A 23361-nucleotide genomic window follows, 5' to 3' on the forward strand; every position below is an offset into this window, starting at 1 on the left:
CTTTCTTGCTGCTGGGATGTCAGCTGCTACTTGCTGATATAACTGTGCCAGCCTCTATCTGCAATGACACCCTTTTTGCACCCTTTGTTATCTACTTTAAAAAATCAACAAAAAAATCTAATTGTGGCTGGGAAAGCAGAAAACTGAGCCTGTAATAACTGTATGTAAAGAGTACTTTACCAAAAATGAGAACCTAACACATTTCCCTTCTCAAAGTAAAGTCCCAGAAAAATGAAATGTTATCTTTTTGTGTGTGTGAACTGGAAAACAAAACTCCTAAGATCCATACTTTGGAGATATGCAACAAAAGAAAACATGCCTAAATTTTAATATATCTTTTTTTAATTGGTGTATATTTTCTCAGATTTTTACACAGACATAAAGAAATGTTTTATAAAAAAATGTAATTTTTCCCCCAGTATTTAAGAATTTCATGCATTTGTGCTACAGAAAGAACCATGATAAATAAATGATACAGAAGACACTTTACCAGATATTGTCACCAAGACATTCAAGCCTTCAAGAACATCCATCTGCTGGAACCGCCTCCGGTTGATAAGAGGATACACCTTTCCTTGGCCACTTCTGTCTAGCAACATCAGGCCACTCTCTGTACCCACTAGCAAATTCACTCCTGTTTAAAGGAAACAAAAAGCTGGACTTAGCATAACATGTTCTCTGGTTCTGGTCAAATAAAATCTTTAACACCACTTAACTGGTATTCACTTCAAAAGGACAAATAACTGCTAAAAGAAAAAAGATAATTAATCTTCATTTACTTACGTATCCCCAGAATGACTGTCTTCATCATAAAGTCTCGAGGTTTTTCTGTTTATTTTATAGGACAGGAAGGATGTGAATATGAAAAGCATGGAGAGGAAAAGCTTACTCATTTGGAAACCAAGAACATGTCTACATCAACTGATTCGGGTTTTAAAAAATATTAATACCACAAACAAGCTAGGAACAAGAAAGTGTTGGTAAATTTTCTCGTGAAATATAAAAGACGGAATTTCTAATAACCTCCTGATATTCTCGGATCTCCATTTTACATGTTCTCCTGTACACATCTGCACAGGATTCTCAAACCTTAAAACAAATAAATAAACAAACGAAATCCCTCCATTTCTTACCTCTGCTTCCTTTAAACAATGTCCTATTTTACTCTCTCCTTTGGTCATCAACCTTCAATTTTTTTTAACAGTTCTTACAAAATCAAATATTTTAGGAAGATCTGCCTGGCAGTAGAGACAAGACTGATTAATCCTTTGAAATCTCTCACATGTCTTTTCTTTCTATTTCTGTTGCTTCCACCCTAAATTCAGACTCTTATTGCCTCACCTCTGAATTACTGCAACAGTCCAAGCTGTCAACTGGACTTTTAACCAACCTTTTCTCTCTCTCCCCACTCTCATTTACCCTACAAAACCACCAGATTAATCTTCCTGAAACACTTTCCATCATGTCACATCCTTTCCAAGATTCTTTATTGCCTATAGGAATGAATTAGTCTGGCATTCAAGACCCTCTAATATGAAGCAGCTAGGTGGTGCTGTAGATAGAATGCCAGGCTTTGAGGAAGAAAGATTCATCTTCCTGAGTTCAAATCTGGCCTCAGACATTTACTAACTGCCTGACCCTTGGCAAGTCACTTAATCCTGTTTCCCTCAGTTTCCTCATCTATAAAATGAGCTGGAGAAGGAAATGGCAAACTACTCTGGCATTTTTGTCAAGAAAACCTCAAAATAGATCTCGAAAAGCTGGATACAACTGAAAAATAACTCGGCAACAACAAAATATGTGTCAACCTATGTTTTAATGGGCTGCCAGGTGGTACGGTGGATAGAAGTTCAAATATGGCCATGGACACTTACTAGCTATGTGCTTCTGGGAAAGCTGCTTAACCTCTAATTGTCTCAGTTTCCTCAACAGTAAAGAAGGGATAATAATAGTTCCTAACTCCTCAGGTGGTGAGGATCAAATTAGACAATAGTTGTGAAGCATTTACTCAGGGCCCTACCTGACACTGCTCCATAAATGTTAGCTACTTCTTGTGGTTATTATTATTTTCCTCCCTTATTACCTTGCATGAACACAACCATCTATCCAGGGTTGCTTTACAATGTAAGGGATGTTTAATAATCTGTGCCACACGTTGAGTATTTATGATTTTTTTTCTTATTTTAAAAAGCGTTTTATGCGTGTATATGTTCCTTTCTTAAGTAGTCTGGAAATTCTGGAAGTCAGGATTATAATATTCAGAATCTCTCACCTCACCTAGCCCTAGCACATGGTATATGTCCAGTGAAATGCTTCTTAAGGTGCTCAGAGACTGCATATGAAGCAGTGTTTGAGGGGAGAAAGGATGCGGAAGGATTTGTTTCCTGAATCATTCTCCCATGCACTTTTATTCTAAAATAAAATGAAATGATTTGAAAATGTCCACTGGGATGAACTCAACTCTGATGATCCTCACCACCTGAGGAGTTAGGAACTATTATTATCCCTTCTTTACTGTTGAGGAAACAGACAATAAGAGGTTAAGCAGCTTTCCCAGAAGCACATAGCTAGTGAGTGTGCTAAATGGTAAGGATACAAAGAAAGACAAAAGATAGCCCCTGCTCTCAATGAGGCCACAGTCTAATGAGAGAAGACAACATAAGAAGAAGCCAAAAAGCAAGTGTGGTGAGGGGGGTAAGGAGGGGCTGCCGCTGGGGTGCGAAGTGATCCAAGGAGCTAGGAATTACAGAGTCGAATTCATCTTGCAAAATCAAAGAGATTAGCCAGATGTGGAAATGATCAGGTGAATTCTCTTAGTGTTCTACTTAAATAGTGGAAGTTCTGGTGGGGAGTTCTGCAATATCCAACTTCTGTGTCTCTAGTCAGAGAGAGGGAGGGACAAGCCCCAGGGACAAAGGGTGCTGAGGAAGTATGAGTTTCAGAGTTGAGTTCCCGACACACACCTGGTGTTTAGTAAGTGTTAATTGACACTAACTAAAAAACACTAAATCAGGAATCAAAATGGTTCTGTTGGTTCCCCAAAATAACCAAATTTAAGATTAGCAGTAATTTTCCCATTATATAATAATGCAGAATCAATGTCCTAGACTCAAGAGGTCCTGGGCCTATTATTTGGGAGTACTTCTAGAGAACTGAGAGATAAGCCTTTGAGAAGAGGGTATACCAGAATAACTCTTCAAAAACCTTTGCCCTGTTTAAGAATTAAAAAAAAACCCAACAACCCCACAGTAAACTAACTGAATGAAATGCTTCGAGTACAAAACAAAAGAGAAAGATATTATACAAGACAGAGAAAAACAGATCTTTTACAAGGCAGCTGGATGATACAGTGGATAGAGTGATGGGCCTGTACTCAGGAAGATCTAGGTTGACATCCAGCCTCAGACACTCATTACATTTGTGACCTTGGAACAATTCACTTAACTTTTGTCTGCTTCCTTTTCCTCGACTGTAAAATAGAAATCAAAATAGCCACTGCTTCCTAGGGATTATTGAGAATAAAATGACACGGTAACTGTAAAGTCTTTTGTACAGTATGTAATGTAGCAGTCACTTAATTCCTTCCTTCTTGAACTAGTCAGCAGTTTTAAATTAAATGTGCTGGACTGAAGAGTAATATTCCAAAGTAAAGTGACAGACACTGGCTACCAATGAATATTTTGCCCTTTTTCAACTTCTATAATTCTTTGAAATGTTTAGCACTCATATCTATAATTAGGAATAAAAGAAAAGCTCTTCATAACTCCCAATCTTTTCCCTAGTTACCATTCTATAAGTTTCTTTTTCTTTCATTGACAAAGTGGAGAAACAGCAGGGTGTCAGAGAGGGAATTTTAGTATAAATCAAACTGCTTTCATCTCCTCACTTGTTATCTCAGCCTGATCTATTGAAACTATGCTTTCAAAGGTTACCAGGGACTGAAAAGGGCTCTTCAGCCCAACTTCTCGAGACTTCAGAACCTAAGGAATCCTTGATTCTTCTCTCCCATTCACCTTACTTATTAAAGAAAGCTACTACATCCTGCTGCTCCTAACTTTAGGACATTGTTCACATAGCCAACAGCCTAGCACAGACCTTCATCACCTGAAATGTGGCAACTGTCTTCTAATGAATCCTGCCGCCTCCAATCTGTCCACTGCAATTCACCCTCCACGCTGCCAAAGGCAAGGACTAACCATATCATCCACCCATCTCCTTCCTATCTACTCTGTACATGTATCAAATGTACCTATTTACATGTTTATTTATGTCGTCTCTCCCATTAGAATAAGCTCACTAAGGACAGGGATGGTTTTTGCCTTGCTTTGTGTCTCAGATGCATGGCACATTCTCTGGGGAATAACAACACCTCCCTCCTAGGATTGCTTTCAGGATTGAAGAAGATATATGTACAGTACTTAGCACATAACAGCTATTATTATGGAGTCAGAAAGACAATTCCTGACTTAAATCTGGCCTCAGAGATGTACTAGCTAGCTGTGCGACCCTGGGCAAGTCACTTATCCCTGTTTGCCTCAGTTTCCTCATCTGTAAAATGAGCTGGAGAAGGAAATGGCAAACTACTCCAGTATCTCTGCCAAGAAAATCCCAAATGGGGTCATGAAGAGTTCGGCATCACTGCCAACAGCTGAACGACAACAGAAAACTTAATAAATGCTTTCTGAACGACTGGTTTACCTCCGTGAAACAATCACGCTTATGGATCCCAAGCCTTCCTTAAAACTCTCTCCCGACTTGATGTCTCTGACAATGCAACAACTATAGCTCTTATAATTTTTCTTCAATCATTCCTCCTTCCCTTCCTCAAACTAAAAGTAATCCTGAAAGCTCAGGGCCCAATTCTCTTCTCTTCCCTGAGGCTCTTTCCCTGGGAAAGTTCATCTCTTTTCCAGACTTTAATACTTAATGTATGGATGAAACACATCTGCAAATTCAGTCCTGAATGCCCTCAAATATAGTCCCATTTCTCTAACTGCTGACTGACTGGGTGGAGTATTAGCTTCAAAACCAACATTTCTCAATGTTGTAGCAGCAAGAGTGTTAGAAGACTGTGGTTATAGCCCAGATCTACTATTTACTAGCTTTCTGAACCCAGGATAAGTTACTTAAACTCTTGAGCTTCAGATTCTTTATCTGTTAACAGAGGATAATAATACACACCCTACCCCACTCAAAAGGTAGTTGCAAAGATGAAATTTGATAAGATGTATAAAATATATATAGAATACAGAAAAAACATAAAATACATAATGTTTTTTATAATATAAACTACTGAGAAAAGTTATTATCCATACTTCCCAAAGGAAATACAAAATTAAAAAAAAAATACAAAAAGGAAATACAAAAATACAAATACAAAAAAAAAAAACCCCACAGATAAACAATTAGACACACAAAACCTCTGTTCATAGATGTGGTGACATTCATCAAAATGGGTCTACATAGACCCAACAGACATGTCCCATGGGAAAGTGATCCTGTACCTAATTGGGAGGGATATAAGGCAAGTAAATCACCTCTGACCCTTATTAGGACTGGATGGCTATAAAATTCGAACCCTTACGGGTATCCCTAAATAAAAGTCCATCACAGGGAGCTGTGCATCAAGACAGAGGAAGAGACAGAAACAAAGTGAAGGGAACACAAGATCACCTACCCCATAAGGCAGCACATAAGATTTCAGAATTAAACCTCTTCTTGTATTTACGAATCTCGGGGGTATCACTCTGCGGTCGAGTATTTGTTGGGTTCACATTAACAACCGATCCCTTTCGGGTGGGATCTTGCCTTATTGCTTCACATCTCATTGCTTCACTAGAAAATCCCACTGAAACAGAGTAAGTACATTTAAAATTAACCTCTAAAAAGAGTTCAAAATTTCTCTACCTTATTTTAAGAAAGACATTCATATGTAAATAGCAGATACTTCATTAAGGAAAGAAATGTCTCATTCTGTAAGGAATGCAAATGGAAAAAGGAAATAAAACTATGCAGGTCACTGCAAATCAAATAATGCAAGCATGATGAGAACATTCTTTGCATCCAAACTGCTGACCCTCATCAGCAATCCCCACGTCAGGACTCAGCTAAGTTCAAGGAGGCACCCAAATCCTACTTTTCAGTGGCTTTCTCGTCGCTTTTACTTACCCACGGAAGTCACTGTTGTCCCACTAGATGGAGAAATCTGTAGTAATCTGGGGTCTATAAAAGGTGTAAAGGAGGAGGAAGATTTGTGTTTCTGGAGTGTGTTACTAGCGGACTGAGTCTGCAATGTAAATTTCAACTTTATTAATATAAATGACAATCAACAAGAATGACAGCAATCAACATTTTTCAAAGCACTCTTGAACTGCGCTGTTTCAACAGTCCAAAGCCCCTACCCCTTCTTCCAGAATCTCCCAAAAAAGTGCCAAGGAAACGACACTACATGCACACTCTACACGCAACCCTTTCACTGCCATAGTCTCCATCTTAGCGCAGATCTCAAAGGGAGTGCTGGAGAAATGGATGATTTTGCCAGGAATGATCTGAAGGACCATCCTTCTTTTCCAAGATATAGGAATAATTCACTTAAGATGCTGTTACTAGCTAGCACTACCAGAAGGTACTTCATTCTCTTAGGTCTTTGGGGGTGGGTGGGGTTAAAGATTTCTAATTGAAACTGTCCAAAAGATGCTCATGTCTCTGAAAATGAACTTAATTCACTAAATAATGAATTCAGTTTTCTGAACAACAAAATCAAATCTGTCTAGGATATGGCTTCTGCTCCTCCTTGGACTTAAGAAATTCCAGCATTCACTTGTATACGTTTTGTACTATACATTCTTTTATTTTAAACTGAATCTCTTGCCAGAAAACTGCAGCAGGCTAATTCAACATTATTACATGAATAAAACTATCAGACCTGTATATTAAACAAGGGCTTGTTAATGTGAAAAGTGCAAATGGTGAAATAAGGACCACCAGGGTGATTTTTTTTTAATTAAAAAAAATCATTGGTGTTTAAATAGTGTAACTTAATACATAAAAAAAACAAAGAGAATAGTGAAACAAATTGTTAAGTGGAAATGGAATGACAATTAAAAACAGAACAAACAGAAAAAAAAAATAAACTTGCCAGTTTAGTGAGTTAAAGGTTATAGTGATAACATCACACATTAGAGCAAAATGGTACAAAGTTTAAAATACATACATACATACATACATACATATATATATATGTATGTATGTAAGGAGAAATGTGAGTGTAGGTGAGGTGCCACTGTAGAACAAAGAAAAGTGTTTGTTCAAATTGCCTTATACCATTTCAAATCCAGGGATTTGAGTGTCACATCACTACTGCGCTATAGTCCGTAGACCATCTGTGTCTACCATACTCCCACTGGATCCACTAACATATTTTACTACTGTTAGCATGCCCATCACCTACAACTGCCAGAGTCTCTTTAGGTGGAACTGACCAAAGACTTCTAATTGGATGCTCACAATACAGCCAGGTAGAACATCTGACTTCCTGCCATTGATTGTACATCACTGGAAATGGTCATTTACTTATTTACCTGATGTGATTAAGGCTTATGCTCCTATCTAGCTCACTTTCCAAACATTGTAGCTCCATGCAAGGGAAAATGGGATATTAAACTGATTTTGTTTTTCCAAAGCTGGCCAATCAACTTCATTCACATCTTTACCAATCCATACAAAGAAATCTAAAAAAACTTGCTTAGACACTGGGTGGTTGTGGAAATGTTATTTGTAAGTCCCCCCCAACTTAGAAATGAAACTGCACTATAACCACATAACACCTTCTTCCCCATTGAAAAAACCACAGATTTATTCCAATGAGCACCCAGACAGAGCACTACACTCAAGCCCTTACAGCAAATGGAACCTCCACATTATAGCAGAAAAAAAAAAAAGAAAAGAAAGAAACTACTTGAAGACCACTGCTCTAGGCTCTCCTGGGAAGTCAATCTAGATGTCAAACTCTAAGCAGTCGTGAATTCCAAGAACAAAACCCCTTTATAATAAGGCTAGCCTCAGAAAGAGGCAGCCTGCTTTGAAAGATCCCCTGGTGTAATGTCTATAGCTACCTAGGTAAGGCAGTTCTACCAAGTTTCATCATAGTTCATTCATTTATTATAAAATGAAGAGGGCAGATTCCTCAAATGATCAAAAAATACTTCTGCCCCCAAGCATTTCAAATATAAAATGGGTCTAGCAACTAGTTTAGTTTAGATTTCTTTAACTGAATATAAAGAAAGCCATGCAACTAAACTAACTACAGAGAAGTAAAAATAGTGAACTGGCAAGTTTTTTGTTTTTTGTGGGGTAGGGAGGAACTGAGCTAGGGTTAAGGGGTTTGTATGCAGATCTGAAACATGTTACTTGGGTTGAGGAGAAGGGGAAGGTGACAGAATAAAGCAGGATGGGGAAGGGGATGAGGGTGGGGGGTGGGGAGGAGGGGACTTGGCAAGACTTCTTTTGCAAACTAGCCACTAGGTAATATTTGATCTAACCCTATGAAAGCAGCCAGCTGTGGTGCAGAGACATACCTCATTAGGAGTGAGCTTGTCCTGGGGTGTCTGTGGGGACATGGTGGGTGTCGGCTGGCTGGAGGATGGGGAGGAGGAGGTGGAGGAAGTGGAGGAGGAATGGCTTTGCTGTAAGAGATCTGGCAAGAGGTGAATGCGACCGGCAAAGCCATTGCTCTCATGGTGGCTGGCACGCTTTTGGTCAACTGTATTCTGTAGAAAAAACAGGCACACTTGTCTTGCTCAAGTGCTGCTGCAATTGCCTATGACCCTAATGACTCTCAGTTCCTTTTTTTGTTTTTTAAAGCGCTGTGTAATTTTTCAAACTTCCCTATAAATGAGAGGGCTAATTTTGCCCACATTTCTGATGATTCCTTTACTAGATGCCCAAGGTGAGAGTTGGTGTGTGTTGAGCCAACAGAAATCAAGATACCTCCTCCGGCCAGCACATCCTGAGTGTTTAATCTGATATCCCTGCTAGGCCACCTTGTTACCAAAACAATTATGTCTTTCAGGAGTCTGCCAATCCCAAAGTGAAGAAATGACTCTCCTTCATTTCTTTTCCCTCCTCACTAGGTTGCTGTACCTTGAAATGTACCCACAGGTAAAAATTCAAACCACTTCTTTTTTGGGGGGATAGGATTGGGGGGTCCTGTTCTAACTATTTAAGCAATAAGCATAAGTTTGTCATTGATCATTAACAGTCAGGTATAAAAACTAAGGAACACAAAAGGAGAAAGTCTGTGAGATCACACAGACACAGAAGAAGTTATTTAAATATGCAACAAATATGAGAGAACTAACATTTTGAAACATAAAAGAGAGACCTCATGACCCCTTAAAATCTGCAACCTGTCACTCTTTCTGAGGCTCACTCTATAATGTGTTTACCCACCTTTCTCAGTGTTTTTATCTAGCTCGTCCCAGGGACATGTTCACCCCTGTAGCCTGAGATGTTCAGAGCTGTGTCCTCCTCAGAACCAGTGTGTTACTCTACTACAGAAACAAGATCTGTTTTCCTATTCTGGGCACCCTCTTAACACCTGTATCTTTTCTACTTTCTGCATACAGACTATGAGAGACTCAGCACAAGTGCGTGGATGAGAACCACTGACAGACATGCAAAGGGCAGCAATGTGAGGGGGAAGACTATTATTGTTTTCCCTGCATGCACCACACACCTGTATCTAGAGCCCCCAAACCACTCTCCTACCCTCTGTGCCTTATTAACATGGACAACAGATAAAATGTAGAAACAGCAGCATGAGTGAATGAGCGAGTGGGTTAATGACTAACAGAAAAAAACTACACATTTGTTGAGTCAGAAGAGAAGACGGTACCTGGCGGACGATTAAGGTGCCCTCTTTCGATGGGGTCATGGCAGGTTCACTTTCTACATCATCATGAACAATCATTGTTTTTACTGACTCAGTTTCACCGTTGCTCAGATTCAGAGATGATCTGTTTAACCAAATAAGCAGTTAAAAGCCAGGTTTCCATAAAACAAAGAGACATATTATTTCCATCTAAACTGTCATCTTAAGCCATCACATCAGGATATGGAAGAAAAAGTCCCCCTGCTTTTGCTCTCCCCTAAAAAAGCATGTGTAGCTTCTCAGTTAGGAATCAAATTACAATTTAGTTTTAACCAAAATTTTAGATTGAAAATTTTTTCTTTGATTAAATTGATCTGGCAATTGGTTTTGGTTTTAATCAAATTTTTATGTTTAAAAATTTTACTTATATCAATCTGGCATTTCCCCATCCAGCCAAGCTGGTCATTAAAAAAATAAGCTGAGAATTTATACATATAGAGAACTGACTTTTGATTATTTTAAGGAGCTGCCAAGTTTGCAAGTTCTTTTATCTTGAAAAACTGAGGGTTGACCATTCAATTTTTTAAACGTGCCTACAGTTCAAAGTAAGAAAAAGCAAGTCAAGGAATGCACACACAGCCACTCTCTTCTCTTCAAAAATATACCCAAGACTGACACTGCTCTGGTGTCCTCTGGTCCAGAAGTGGATTCATCGGCTCCTTCTTGTTCCATATCATCATCTTCTTCATCTGTCGTTCCTGATTCTTCGCTGGATGAGGAATAGTCTGTTACTTTGTGAGGAGGTCGCACATCTTCTACAGCACGCAGCTCCTTGGCCAACGCAGTCAAGTCCTAATGGTAAGGGAGAGGTAGGATGAAGAAATAAGGATGAGCAGGGATTACAAACCAAAGGAGAGAGAGAGAAACAGAGGAGGAGGAAGGCTGGGGGCAACTTCTCTTAGAGGTTCAAGTTATTTTGAAAATTTTCTCCCATGTCAAGTTAAAAGCCTTTCATACTTTTAAAAATCAACATAGTCTGTTTTAAACTATAGGTTTTTAGACAGAATATCTACTTGGGTTGTCTATCACCTTTACAGCGTGGGCATGAACTCTTTTTAAGGGCATTTATCCAACACAATTCATTCAAGAATAGCATCTGGACAGGGATTTGCCTGTGAATCACATTTATTCAATTTTTATGTGTCTCATCATTATTCAATGAGGCAGGTAGAACAAGTAATATTGCTCCCATTTTAGAGACTAGGAACCTAAGGTGTAGATCACTAAGTGATTTGTCCATAGTGACAAAGCTAGTTGGTATGCGAGCAAAGATTTAGTTTAGATCTCTTCACTGTGTCTTCACATGGACTACTTGTGCCCAAGCTGCCCAACCTCATATTGATCTGATCAGCCACAGTCAGATGCACATTACTCAACGTGGTAACGTCATTTTGGTCTTTGAGCACAAAGGATAACCAACCAAAGCTTTAAATTTGCCTCTTAAGATTAAAAATGACTTCTTATTGATTGAAGCCACACTGATATGGCTTTTATTTTGGTTTACTGTTTCCACTGAACAAATTAGATTAAATATCAGCCAGGTAGATAACTAGAACCTGAAGGAAGTAATATAAAATGAAGTCTCTAGCTGCTAGCATAAAATTTAGAATATCCATTTCTCAGCTAGAAAAAAAATGCACCCTACATAACTGACCTGCAAATTCAACTCTCCTTCCTTTTTCTAGGATGGATAAGAAGTTTCCTTGTCATTATATTAAAATCTGTATGAAATAACTTTTATAAATCTAAATACGCATCTCAAATTTGCTGAAGAATTCAATATGCTTACCCAGTAACTGTTGCTACTTGCCAAAAATTAGTTACTACTGCCATAAGGAAAAAAAAAACAACAGAAGAGAAAAGAAACCATACTGTATACCCACCCCAATGTGACTTTATAGCATTAAATAATTACAATTTAAGTTTAATAAATAAAGCACATTTTTGGGGTGTGATTAGAAAACCCTATGGAAAAATTAGGAAGAAATTTCTAATATTTAAAACATACTTTTAAAGCTTGAAAGAAAATTAATTACAAATGCAAAAGGAGATGGTACAGAAGTCTAGAAAAGGAATCGATTTAAAAATCAAGGGAAGGGGTTGCTTTGGCATTCAACTTTTATAAAGAGTGCTTACCACTTCTCCCTGAATCATTCAATACAATTGTGGTTTAATTGAGTCAGAAGGATCACCATGGTGGAGTCACATGGGGAGGACACAGTGTAAGGAAGCATGATGAAAGAAGAAAGAACAGAAATCCAATCAGTCAGAAATCTGATTTCCACAGTGTGTAATCAATCAGCCACACTGACTCTGATTACATTGATTAAGTGAGAGCTGTAGAGTAGCAAAGCCTTGAGAGTTATAATGGGAACCCACTTTGCTAAAGGTAGAATTTTGGTAATTAGGTATATTTTTAAAAGAACATCATATTTTTCAATACAATATAAAAGACCTTTATTAGGTACCTGCAATATTCAGAGCATAGAGGTAGGCACTGGAAGAGATACAACTTTAGGTTAAGACAGATCCCCATCCTCACTGGCATAATAAAGAATCTTGCAGATCCCCATCTGTGAGCTGGATAAATAGATGCCAGTGTTTAAAAAAACTGAGGTGTAACTTTTTCCAAACTTCCCTATAAATTAAAAGGGTTAATTTTGCCCCAACTCCTGGATTCCTTTACTAGATGCTAGACATTTGATTTAAAAAAAAATGTATATTTTAAATAACAAGGCAAGCAGAGCACAGGAAGCAAATATAATAATAGAAGCATAAAGTATTTCCTGTTTCTTTATCAGGCTGAGATAGGGAAATAGGATGGATTCATTGGGATCAAGAATTTATAGGTGAGAAAATACCAGGGCACTTCCTCTGCACTTTAAGGCTTTAACAAGTTGCCTAGAGAACTAAGAAATTAACTGATTTTAAATACAATTTAAATTCAATACATTAAGCATATTTTGGGAGTATGATTAGAAAATCCTATGGAAAAATTAGGGTTACACAGCCAGTATGTATTCATGGCAGAGCTGGAACCAAAGTCTTCCTGACTTTAAGGGCAGGACCTTCATCTCTTACATCACCTGAGACTGTGGGCACCTAAGAGGGCAGGGATGATTTTTGCCTTTCTTTGTATCCCTGCATTTAGCATAGTGCCTAGCATATCGTAAGTGCTTAATAAATACTTGATGACTTTATAATTCCTCTCTTAGAAGAGCTACTACAAGTAAATGTGAAGCTTAAAACCACTTCATCCCCACCCTGAAACACTCTTAGGACTTCACCTCCTATCTTACAGGCTCAAAACAAAAGGCAGTAGCTGTACCTCATGAGCCTTTCCACACAAAACCAGGGGGAAATATGGGAAAAGGATTTTGGATACAACTTTCTTACAGCAGGTTTGTGAGGTCTGAAGACTTCTTTTTTCTCATCAGGTTTTTTTGTTGCATTTTCATGGCGCTGGGATGGCGAACCTTCTGATTTTGATGATGCTGTCAATACCAAATCCCAGAAATGGGGAGGAGGGAAGATACATATGATGATTATTTAAAAATATCATCTCCACCCTACAACACCCACCCCCAAAGTAAGATGCAAGAGCCCTAAGGTAAGCCTTATTTAGGTTATCTCGGTTCTCTCCGAACCTTCCCCACTACCACTTCTTATCCTTACCTACAAAAACTGACATTCAACCAGAAGGATCCCCCTCACTCTATGTAGGCTTTTTTTCCTCAGAATAATCTGCCTTCATTTTCATGTTCTATAAGTAATAGTTTCAAAACGGTTAGAGTTAAAACTAACCCCTTGCTAGTCTTAATAGCACAGGGAATTCCATTGATAATTTTTTTCCCAAGTGAATTAAAACTAAAAATGAAAATTATGGAAATATTTAGTAAAATACTACTCCGAGATTAAAAAAAAATACCCCAACGTGAAATGAAAATCTTTCTTAGGAAGAAGAAAAGTAGAGAAATAGAAAAAGTAGAGACAAGAAGTCGTACATCTCACTCTGAAGCGTTCACCAGATCCACTCTGAGAGCCAGGATGGGACCCTGGCTGTGAGCCTGAGTTACTTGAACCTGAGGAGCTACCACTGCCAGGCCTTGGCACCAGCTTCTCTACCCTTTCCCATAGCAATCTGGGTTCGATATTACTATTTGGAAAGAGAAGGACAGGGGGGTAAAGGGTGGGAGACAGAAAAAAAGTCAATTTCATTAGCTCAAATTGCAGGAATTCAATTGTAAACATAAATCAAACTATGCATTTAGCTCTTGGTAAGGAATTGATCTAAATCACTCTTCTAGAACACTGTTAGTGTATCTTAATAGCGAGGAAGCACACCAAATTCTTTGCTACTTTCTATGCCCCCAAGGAAAGAAAGGAAATGGCATAATATAATATCTATATTTTAAGAAGATAAAAAAACAAAACACTCCTCTGTAACGTAATTCAGACCAGAAACTGGTAGCCCATAACACTAATATTAACTGTGGCAACTACTGATGGTAGTGTCTTCTTTTCTCTTCAAGTCAGGCATGAGAGACAAAAGGGAATAGGTTGGTAATAGGACCATTATTCTGTTTTAACTGGCAGTATGATTTTTGTTCTTACTAGATCTTAAAAACATCAGAGTTTTGAGCCTTAATTTAAATACACGTTGTACCCCTTGCTATGATATGAGAGCATGGACTTAATTCCTCCCTTAGATGATTATTCCTTGCATGACCTTTGGAGGGCAAGTCCTTTAACCTCTCTGGGTCCCAGGTTTCTCACCTGTAAAATGAAGAGGTCAGAGAGACTATCTGGGGTCTCTCCCATGATCCTCATCACATGCATTTTTATCTTCTCCTTCCCTCCTTCTATAATCTATGCCTTATCTGTCTTTCTCCCTCAGATGCTTTAGGCTGTTACTGTAGCAAGCATGAATTCTGCTTAACCACAGTGGTGGTACCAAATGTTAACACAAGGCAGTCCTCAGCTCATGCTAGAGAATGGAGTGTGGGAAAAAGTGAAAAGGAGGAAAATATGTGTACATGGTAATCAAAGAACTGACAGGTATTAGTAGTCTTACAACACTCTGATATTCAACACATGAATGTACTGACTGATCTCCATCTATAACTGAGGAACAGGGTCTTAACCGAGGTGACAAACTGCAATTTTTCATAAATGAGTTATCAACAGGATTTCAACTAAGGAACCTGTTAACAGATCTGTACTTGTTAATGTGTATGTATTCAACCAGCACTAAGTTCTTTTATTCTGCATACAGTACAAGGAGAGAATTAGTGGTCCAAATCTGGCACCTCATACTTTGAGCTTATTGGGTCTCAATCAGTCACTTAACCTTTACATGCCTCAACATCCTAGGATTTATATTATAGGACATATGTGAGCTAGGAGAGGGTTCCCTTCTCTGCAGAAATCACTGATCCTTTGCATATCTTCACAGGAGTAAGCACAGTGCTAGGGTCTCTAAGGGCCCAGGTTCAAATACGACAGAATTTCTTCCCATACGGAATTTGTAAATGAGAAAGGGGACAAAGTTGTATAAATCATTGTAAATATAAGCAAGAAGGTAAAAGGGCATAGAAGACATGAAGTGAGTTTATAAGATAATCAGGCAGGGAATGATCACATCTAATTGGGGTGCAGAGGGGAGTAACAGAAGGTTACTTTAAGGAGGTGACATGTAAAGTGGGCCTTAAAAGAAAAGAAAGATTTCTGAAGGACACAGTGGGTCTCAGGTCTAGGGGGACACCAAGACAAAAGATGCTGAGGCAAGAAAGGGCAGGATGAAATCAAGAACAGCTATTAGTACATCTACCTAAAACACAAAGTATATGAAAGGAAGGAGGATGAAATTAGGCTAGAGAGATAGATCAGTGCAGGTTGCTTCTGCTATTCCCATACTTTAATATAATTTAATACCTACTACTGAAACCACACAAGGGCTTTATGAAGATCCTTTTATTTAGAACCTCACCAAAAAAATTCAAATTTTATTGCTAAGGGGCTACCAGGCTGAGAGGCCAAATTGATCTCCCAAGGTCTATTAATATGATAAGTTGTCTTCAAGAAAAAAAGTCTCTATATTAATGATATTCAAATCCTCATGGGTTTTGCTCAAAATCCTAGAGAGGCCCATGATAACAGCATCACAATTTCCTCATGTGGGTATACTGCCCCAGATTTGCCAAGACTAAGTTAACTAGGCATTGACTGAGGCAGCTAGATGGCACAGCAGAACTACAGTCAGGAAGATGAGAGCTCCAGTCTGAGCCTCAGACAGTGACCTTAGGCAAGTCACTTAACCTCCATCTGCCTTAGCTGTATGGTGGTGCTGTGTCTGTATCTGTATTATGTAATGTATGTACCAGCTGTGTTTGTAAATTGCTAAATATATGTTAGCTGCTATCATCTTCATCGTAATTATTATTGACAAATTTCTTGAATTTTATTACTCAAAAATCTTTAGGGGCACCCTCCTGCTTTTAGAATAAGATACAAAATCTTTAATCTGGCATTTAAAGATTACCACACACAATCTGGCACCTACCTACCTTTCTTATTTCAGAGCTTTCTCATTTGTACATGTTCCAGCAGCCTGCCAGCTCTTTCTCACATAAGATATGCCATATCTCACCTCTTGTCATATATAGAAGTCCCTCATGTATGGACTGTAGTTCTTTCTTATTTCCATCTTACTGTAATTACTTTCCTCAGGGCCCACTATCTACACAAGGCCTTTCCTGACTCCCCCAGTTATCAGTACTCTCCCTTTTTACATTATTCTATTATGTTGTATACACAGCATTTAATTATGTCCATGGTGTATCCTCCTCATTCCCACCCCCTACTCCAAGAATGTCAGCTCTTTTGGGGCAGAAGCTATTTTGGTGTTGTCTTTGTGTCCCCAGAGTTTAGTACAATGTCTTCAGTACAATTATACATAATGCTTGAATAATTACTGCTGAATTGAATTCTGATTCCCGACTTAGTCAACACCAGCTAGGCTGATTTTTTGTGGCACCTACATTCCCATCCCTACACTGAGTTTCAAAACACAGAAGTAGTCACTCAAAATGATGGGCAAATGGAATTGGGAATAACTATTCCAGAGGTCAGTGTCCTAGATTTTTGGTTCCTTTCTGAGCATCTGGCATCATTCATTGGTGCTAAGGAGATATTAACCCTTTGTCTTTAGTTCCCTCCTCCCATTCATGCTAGGTTAACAATGGTTTAACAGTCACTTTATAACTATTAAAATGACAAAGTGGTTTCAGAGGTCTCCATTCTCTGTAGAACTAGCTATCCCTGTTTATTGAGAAGAAAAGCAACAGATTTTTAAAGCAGCTTTTCTTTTTCCAGATACAGTATTTGTCTGGAAGTCTAGAACTGACACTGCTACACATAATGTATTCCTCTCCACTGTCCTATCTAAAAGGCAACATGAAGAACGCTGAGATTGTACAAGAGAACAGAGTATACCTGACCCTAACATTTATTCTTGCCTTACCTTGTAGAGTTTCTTTGACCTGCTTGATTATTTTGCTGCCCACTGCCTTGCAGTGGAGAATCACGGCGAGATAAAACAGGAGAACGGGATGTTGTTCTCACGGGTACCTTAGGCAGAGAAAGAAGGATAATTACATTGTCGGAAAAAAAATCCTCACCAAAGGATGCATTTAAATAATTTCTAATCATGTTACCCAACCTGATAAGACGAACCCAACCATCCCTTTTCCCTGCTGCTAATAAAGCTTCCTGCAGTTTCCCATGCATCCAATGAGGAGGACAGAGAACCTAGTCTAAGGTACCTATGGAGCCAACACAAACATTTTCCCTGTGTCTGACATTCAAAAAGAATAAGATGTTTCGAATGAAGCTTCAGTGGCAGGGAACACACAAAGCATTTTGCTGAGATAATGTGAGAACCAGGAAAAAACGCTCAAAGGAACTGAACAATGATCTACACATGGGTCAGCAGGAGGGAGAGACTAGCAGGAAGCAAGAAATAATCAGATGAAGCAAATTTCAAGTGGAGGGGGGAAAAAAATCTACCCAAATGTCCCTCTTTGTTTAATTCATTCTATAATCTTATGAAGAAAAACAAAGATGTCTTTTAGAAAGGAAAATAACAAAATTTTCCTATGATTCAAGGATCCTACCATTTGGATTAATTTTTCTTTGATGTCTTTTCCTGAACACTTGAATGTTTTGTTAATAGTGTAAAATAAATTATATAGCTCTGGTATGACATCAGAAGGCATCTGCCAATGTAGAAGCTAATTACATTTGGTCTGGAAGTCTATTTCTTGTAGGCTTTGGCCTCAAATAATTTTTGCTACATCTGCTGTTGGCTAGGCATAACTGCGTATTTCTGAAGTCCCTCCCCACAGTATATACCCTTCTATTAAGTTTCACTGCCCCATTAAGCTCTGGTGAAGAGTCACCACACCCTTAAAAAAATTTATCCATCTGTCTTTCTCCTCCTTACCCTTGGAGGCACCTCGTCACTGTCTGATCTAGACCAAGCCTTTTGAGTGGGATCAGGTACCTCCGACTTAGAGTCAGAACTTTGACTTAGCACCTCACTGCGTGAAGGTGGACATGGGTCCTGAGAACGAAGATGGTGATGTGCAAATTTGGGAGAAGGGTCACTGAAGGAATGGGATCGCGAGACAGGGGAAACATTGTTCTTGAGAGATGCCAGATGGGACCACTGTACCTTACAAGAAAACAAAACACAAAACATTCAATGCGTTCTGCATAAAACTGGCTTTCCAGTCAACACCAAATCCAAAGCAAAGAGGTGGCAACAAGGGACACACAAAGTAGAGATGGTGGGAGGCAAGGCAAGGCAATCATTAGAAAAGAAAGTGACCCAGAGGGCACAACATGTAGGAAAGTACAAAGGTATTTCTAAGTAAAAGTCCTCAAGGACTCTCATCTGGGCAACAAGACCAGGTATTTCCAACTTAAGTCTGTGCCCCGCATGCACACTAGAGAGTTAGTTTTAATGGACCATCTGGTGCATGCACACACCTCAAAGCAGGGGGAAAGAAAGGAAGAGAACACACAAGATAAAAGACCACTGCCAACCATGCAAAGCTAAATACATCCATCTTCACATTACCTGCTAGATTCAATTTCAGACACAATTAGCAAAGAAAATAGCACATTCATATATAACAAAATTAAAGACAGATGCCTTTATAACATTACAGTCCCAGAAAAGTTTATTCGAAAATCACAAAAATACCCCCAACTTTTCAAAACACTGTCCCAATCTTTTCATCTTCACCCCTCTCTTTTCAAATAATTATGGCTCCTAAACATCCCTAATCCAGTTTTGTAACACGAGAAATGTGGCTTCTTTAGGAATATGGAGTACTGTTTACCATTTTCAAAGTTAAAACTTCTTGTGTTTAACATTTTAACTAACACCAGGGCTGCTGCTGGTTTGTCTGGATTTTTTTTGGATGGGAGTGGGGGGTGGGGAGATGGGATGACACATAACTCAGAAATATGACAATCAGTTGACTTTAACCCCTTACTGTTAAATTACATAAAGGAATGCTAAGACAATACACAAAAAGGAAGGCTAGAAAAATCAAATTAATTACATCATCTTACATAAAGCATAAAAGGCCTGGTGGTAGGCTACATGTGTTTCAAAAAGGGTTAGTGGTACTACCAATATAACACTATCATTTTAAAAGATTTTAAATTTAAATTTTAAATTAAAAATTTAAAAAAGATTCATATAATGAATTTTTTTTAAAGTCTCTGGAAAAGTGTGGATTTTTTTTTATTTTTAAGAAAAGGCACTGCAAAATTAAAATATTAACTAATATTATGAAAAAAAATCCTACGTATGAGAATATTTCCAAAGTTTCATATGCATAGTAACTGACCCTGTGTATTATTTTAGACAAGAATTATTTTTGTGTAAAAGGGACAGGATAGACTACTTTTAGTAACAACTCCAATGGGAAGAAAAATCAGTCTATAAGCCAGGGAGCCTGCTCTAACTTTCCAGATTCCATAAGTGACCATGACACTCATAATGAAGATTTCTTTTCTACAGTTAATAAATCTTCATGACTTTAGGGAAATACCTTTCCATCCTCCTTACTTTCCATTTTACCCACCCTGAAACACAAGAGCACTGAAACCCTGGCCAAGTGATTCTTGGCACTGTGTACAGAGAAGCTAAAGGCTCCAGTGGCTCCTGGGTGGCACCTGAAGAAATTTCTAAGGATTAGTACTCAAGCAGTATATTCCCTACCACATTAACTACTATTTTTCTCTTCTAGATATTTTCTTCTCTCCCTTTCTGACATTTTCCTTTTCTTATTTTCTTTCCCCTTCCCTATCTATCCTTTGATTCTACCAGTGAGGCTAAGGGGATTTGCTTTGGCCCTGTGCTGTTACTCTAGGTCAAAAAAGGGTTCCCTCTCCCCAATAAAGAAAAGCCGTTTTGTCTACCATTTGCTTGCTTGCTTGCTTCCTTCAATTACTATCAATTCCTTGGGCTTAACACTGATATCCTGGGGATCACTGCCACAAATTGATGCCTGTTACCTAATGCTGTCATGCTCCTCTGAAGTTTTAAAACAAAACCCTGCTATGATTAGGATATGAATTTAATCAATGCAGACTGAAAAGCTGCATGAGACTTCTGCCGGATTCCTAATGTACAGAATTACACAGTTCTTCAAGCAGGTTCTCACAAGCCTTTCGAGACGTGGGAACTATTTCTGGTTCTTTTAGGATGCTTGCTCTCTAGGGCTTCAACAAACTGAGTTCTTTTTCATTCAATGAAGGCTGAGTTGTGTGCTCTCCATATCAGTTAGTAGCATCCATCCTCCCCTCTTCCCCACAACTCAACATGGACAGACAATGCACAAGCAGTATTGGCAAACAGATATCTAGTAGTAGCACTGCAAAGCAGGCAGTGGTGTCACAGGCCTGAAATAGGTGGGCATTGTTTTAGCTTCAAAAGCAAAGGGAAGATAAAGGAAGAAATCTTTTGTTCTAGATCTTTACAGTAAAGATGACAAAATGTAATACAAGCTACCTCTTTTCTTGACTTCTGTTATTTCCATCAATGGCAAACTCCCAAACTTGAAATCTAAGGGTCATCAGAACCTCATCCCTCAATCAAACAGCTCCTGAATCTGGTTGTTTCTACTTGTGTCCTTTCTGTCATACCCATCTTTGTCATTGCTTTCATTCTCACTACATCACCCTATTAGAGGACCCATTTCCTATAACCTGGACTACTGTGATGATAAAAGCTTCTACCTGTTCTTCCTACATATAGACTCTCCTATCTCCAAATCAATCCTGGATGGTGGTGCCAGAGCAACATTCTTTTTTTTGGGGGGGAGGGCGGGAATGGGGGATGATGGGGGTGCAGAAGGCAGTTGGGGTTAGGTGACTTGTCCCCAGGGTCACAGAGCTATTAAATGTCTGAAGCCAGATTTGAACTTGGATCCTCCTGACTTCAGGTCTGGTGCTTTATCCACTGTATCACTCATCTGCCCCTAGAGCAACATTCTTAAAGCACAGCTCTGACAACCTACTAAATAAAGTTCAGATTCTTCAAATCCTGCCTCTGACCCACTGCCTGGTTGTGTAACCCTAGGGAAATCCCTTCATTCCTCTCATGCTTACGGGATCATGGAGCTAAATGGGACCACAATGGTCACTGAGTCCAACCCTGATCATTGTGCAGATGAGGAAAATAAGACTGAAAAAGGTTAAAGGTCATACAGCTGTTTTTCTCATTTATAAATGGTAACAATTCCCTCACCATGCTGCTGTGAGAGTCAAACAAGGTAAGGGAGGTATTTATAAAGCACCTTGCATACCTTAAAATGAAACCTTAATTTCAACTAATACTACCCTTAAAGGGCCTCTAGGATTTAGACACAATCTGAGTTTTCTAATCTTATTTTCATTATACTTCTTCAAAAACTCCACTCTAGGAACACTACCCCAAACTCCCCATCTTCCTGTAGCTTGTCTATCCAAATCCTCTATGTCCTTGTTTCAAGGATCAGCTCAAGTCTTCTCTCTTCCCCTTCGCCATTCTTAGTCCTCTGCAGCCAGAAGCAATCTTACTGAACACTATGAGCTTTCAACACTGTGCTTTGTATTCCACTAATTCATATCCAAGTCTCATCTCCTCAACTAGACTAGACTATAAGCTCAATAAAGAGCTTACGGTAATTATTCCATATGTCCCTTATATAAGCACCCCTCACAATGATGACCTAACATGCAACAAGCATGTAATAACTATTTGTTAAATAAATACTGGCACTTGGCAGGGTTCTTTTTAAAGGAACTTCCCCCCTCCCTTCTAATCCCCAAACATCTATATCTCTCCTTTTCATCTTCAACTTGTCTTTCTAAGTGACAGTGAAAACAATCCTCTCCATTCTACTGCAGTACAGAGGCAGTCCTACAGCCTGGTGAGACAACCAGATTGGTCCCCCTGACCCAACCATACTTCCTGCTGCTACCTGTGGTTCCACTGGTCTCTGGAGAGCAGGATGTACCGACTCGGAGTTGCCATTGGAAAAAGACTCTGATCTTGAAGGCACTGGTGGCTCCAAAACTTTGCCTGTCTGCTTAGACTGTGCTTCAGGGGAGCCTTGGTTAGTTTTCCTAAATCTATCTTCCACCTGCACAGAAGACATAACTCACTGTTAGTGAACTAGAGCTTAAATACCCATAGGGGCCTCTAAGTCTTCAGCCTTTCATGAGGCCTATCTCATTGTCCTTGGCTATTAGAAAAGGCAGAGCTGAAACGCAGCAAAATAAAAAGTAGCATTTAGACAAAAAAGTGAAGATTACTGAGTTTTGTTAGTACAAGGCAGCCAAAAATAATTTTCATGGCCAGCTGCAACTATAGCACATTTCAAAGAAAATCATTTTGCATATTCTGCTAGGGAAAAAAGAGCAAAACAAACTTATCTTTTCTCATGGTCTTCTAAAAACCAACAGGGCTATCACTGGTTATAGGGGACCAGACCCAGAGAATTAAGGAGTTTCATGTTTTTGTGAGATTACAGATTTCGTCTCCATGAGAAAATATACACTGCAAATGTCTTACCTCCTTGAATCAATTCTAAGACTAGTGCCTTCCTTCTGTATTATCTAATACTCAAGGATGAGCTCATTAACTCATAAGACTATCTGAAAAAGTCATAAAACATATCCCACCATGGTCAAATTTCCCTACCTTTGAAACGCTGTGTGGTAATCTATAACTCCATGTCTACCAGCTAAAAAGCCAATCAATGTACTGTAATATATTCTGGGTGTTCTTTTCTTTCCACTCTTTAGAAGGGGTTTATAAACAAATTTATTCAAGTTCCCACTTAAAAAAAAAAATCTAAGGATGATTT

The 23361-nt window shown here is 38.8% G+C and overlaps 1 protein-coding gene across 21 annotated transcripts in view; it reads right to left on the minus strand.

The window, feature by feature from the left end:
- MAP4K4 (mitogen-activated protein kinase kinase kinase kinase 4) overlaps window positions 1–23361 on the minus strand; it is a 279292-nt gene that overhangs the window by 20084 nt on the left and 235847 nt on the right. For 4 of the 21 annotated variants that reach the window (XM_072621603.1, XM_072621595.1, XM_072621591.1 and 1 more), the window contains 10 exons: window positions 18435–18665; window positions 17454–17560; window positions 13936–14087; window positions 13328–13425; window positions 10548–10723; window positions 9896–10016; window positions 8577–8768; window positions 6169–6286; window positions 5678–5848; window positions 491–634 (listed from right to left, as the gene is read on the minus strand). In XM_072621603.1, the coding sequence (XP_072477704.1) occupies window positions 491–634; window positions 5678–5848; window positions 6169–6286; window positions 8577–8768; window positions 9896–10016; window positions 10548–10723; window positions 13328–13425; window positions 13936–14087; window positions 17454–17560; window positions 18435–18665 (1510 nt within the window). Of the gene's footprint in view, window positions 1–490; window positions 635–5677; window positions 5849–6168; window positions 6287–8576; window positions 8769–9895; window positions 10017–10547; window positions 10724–13327; window positions 13426–13935; window positions 14088–17453; window positions 17561–18434; window positions 18666–22473; window positions 22636–23361 lie in introns of all 21 variants that reach the window. The other 17 variants (XM_072621589.1, XM_072621588.1, XM_072621586.1 and 14 more) reach the window with 8 other exon arrangements.

This window comes from Notamacropus eugenii, chromosome 6 (assembly GCF_028372415.1).
Source record: "Notamacropus eugenii isolate mMacEug1 chromosome 6, mMacEug1.pri_v2, whole genome shotgun sequence".
In the NCBI taxonomy this organism is placed as follows: domain Eukaryota; kingdom Metazoa; phylum Chordata; class Mammalia; order Diprotodontia; family Macropodidae; genus Notamacropus; species Notamacropus eugenii.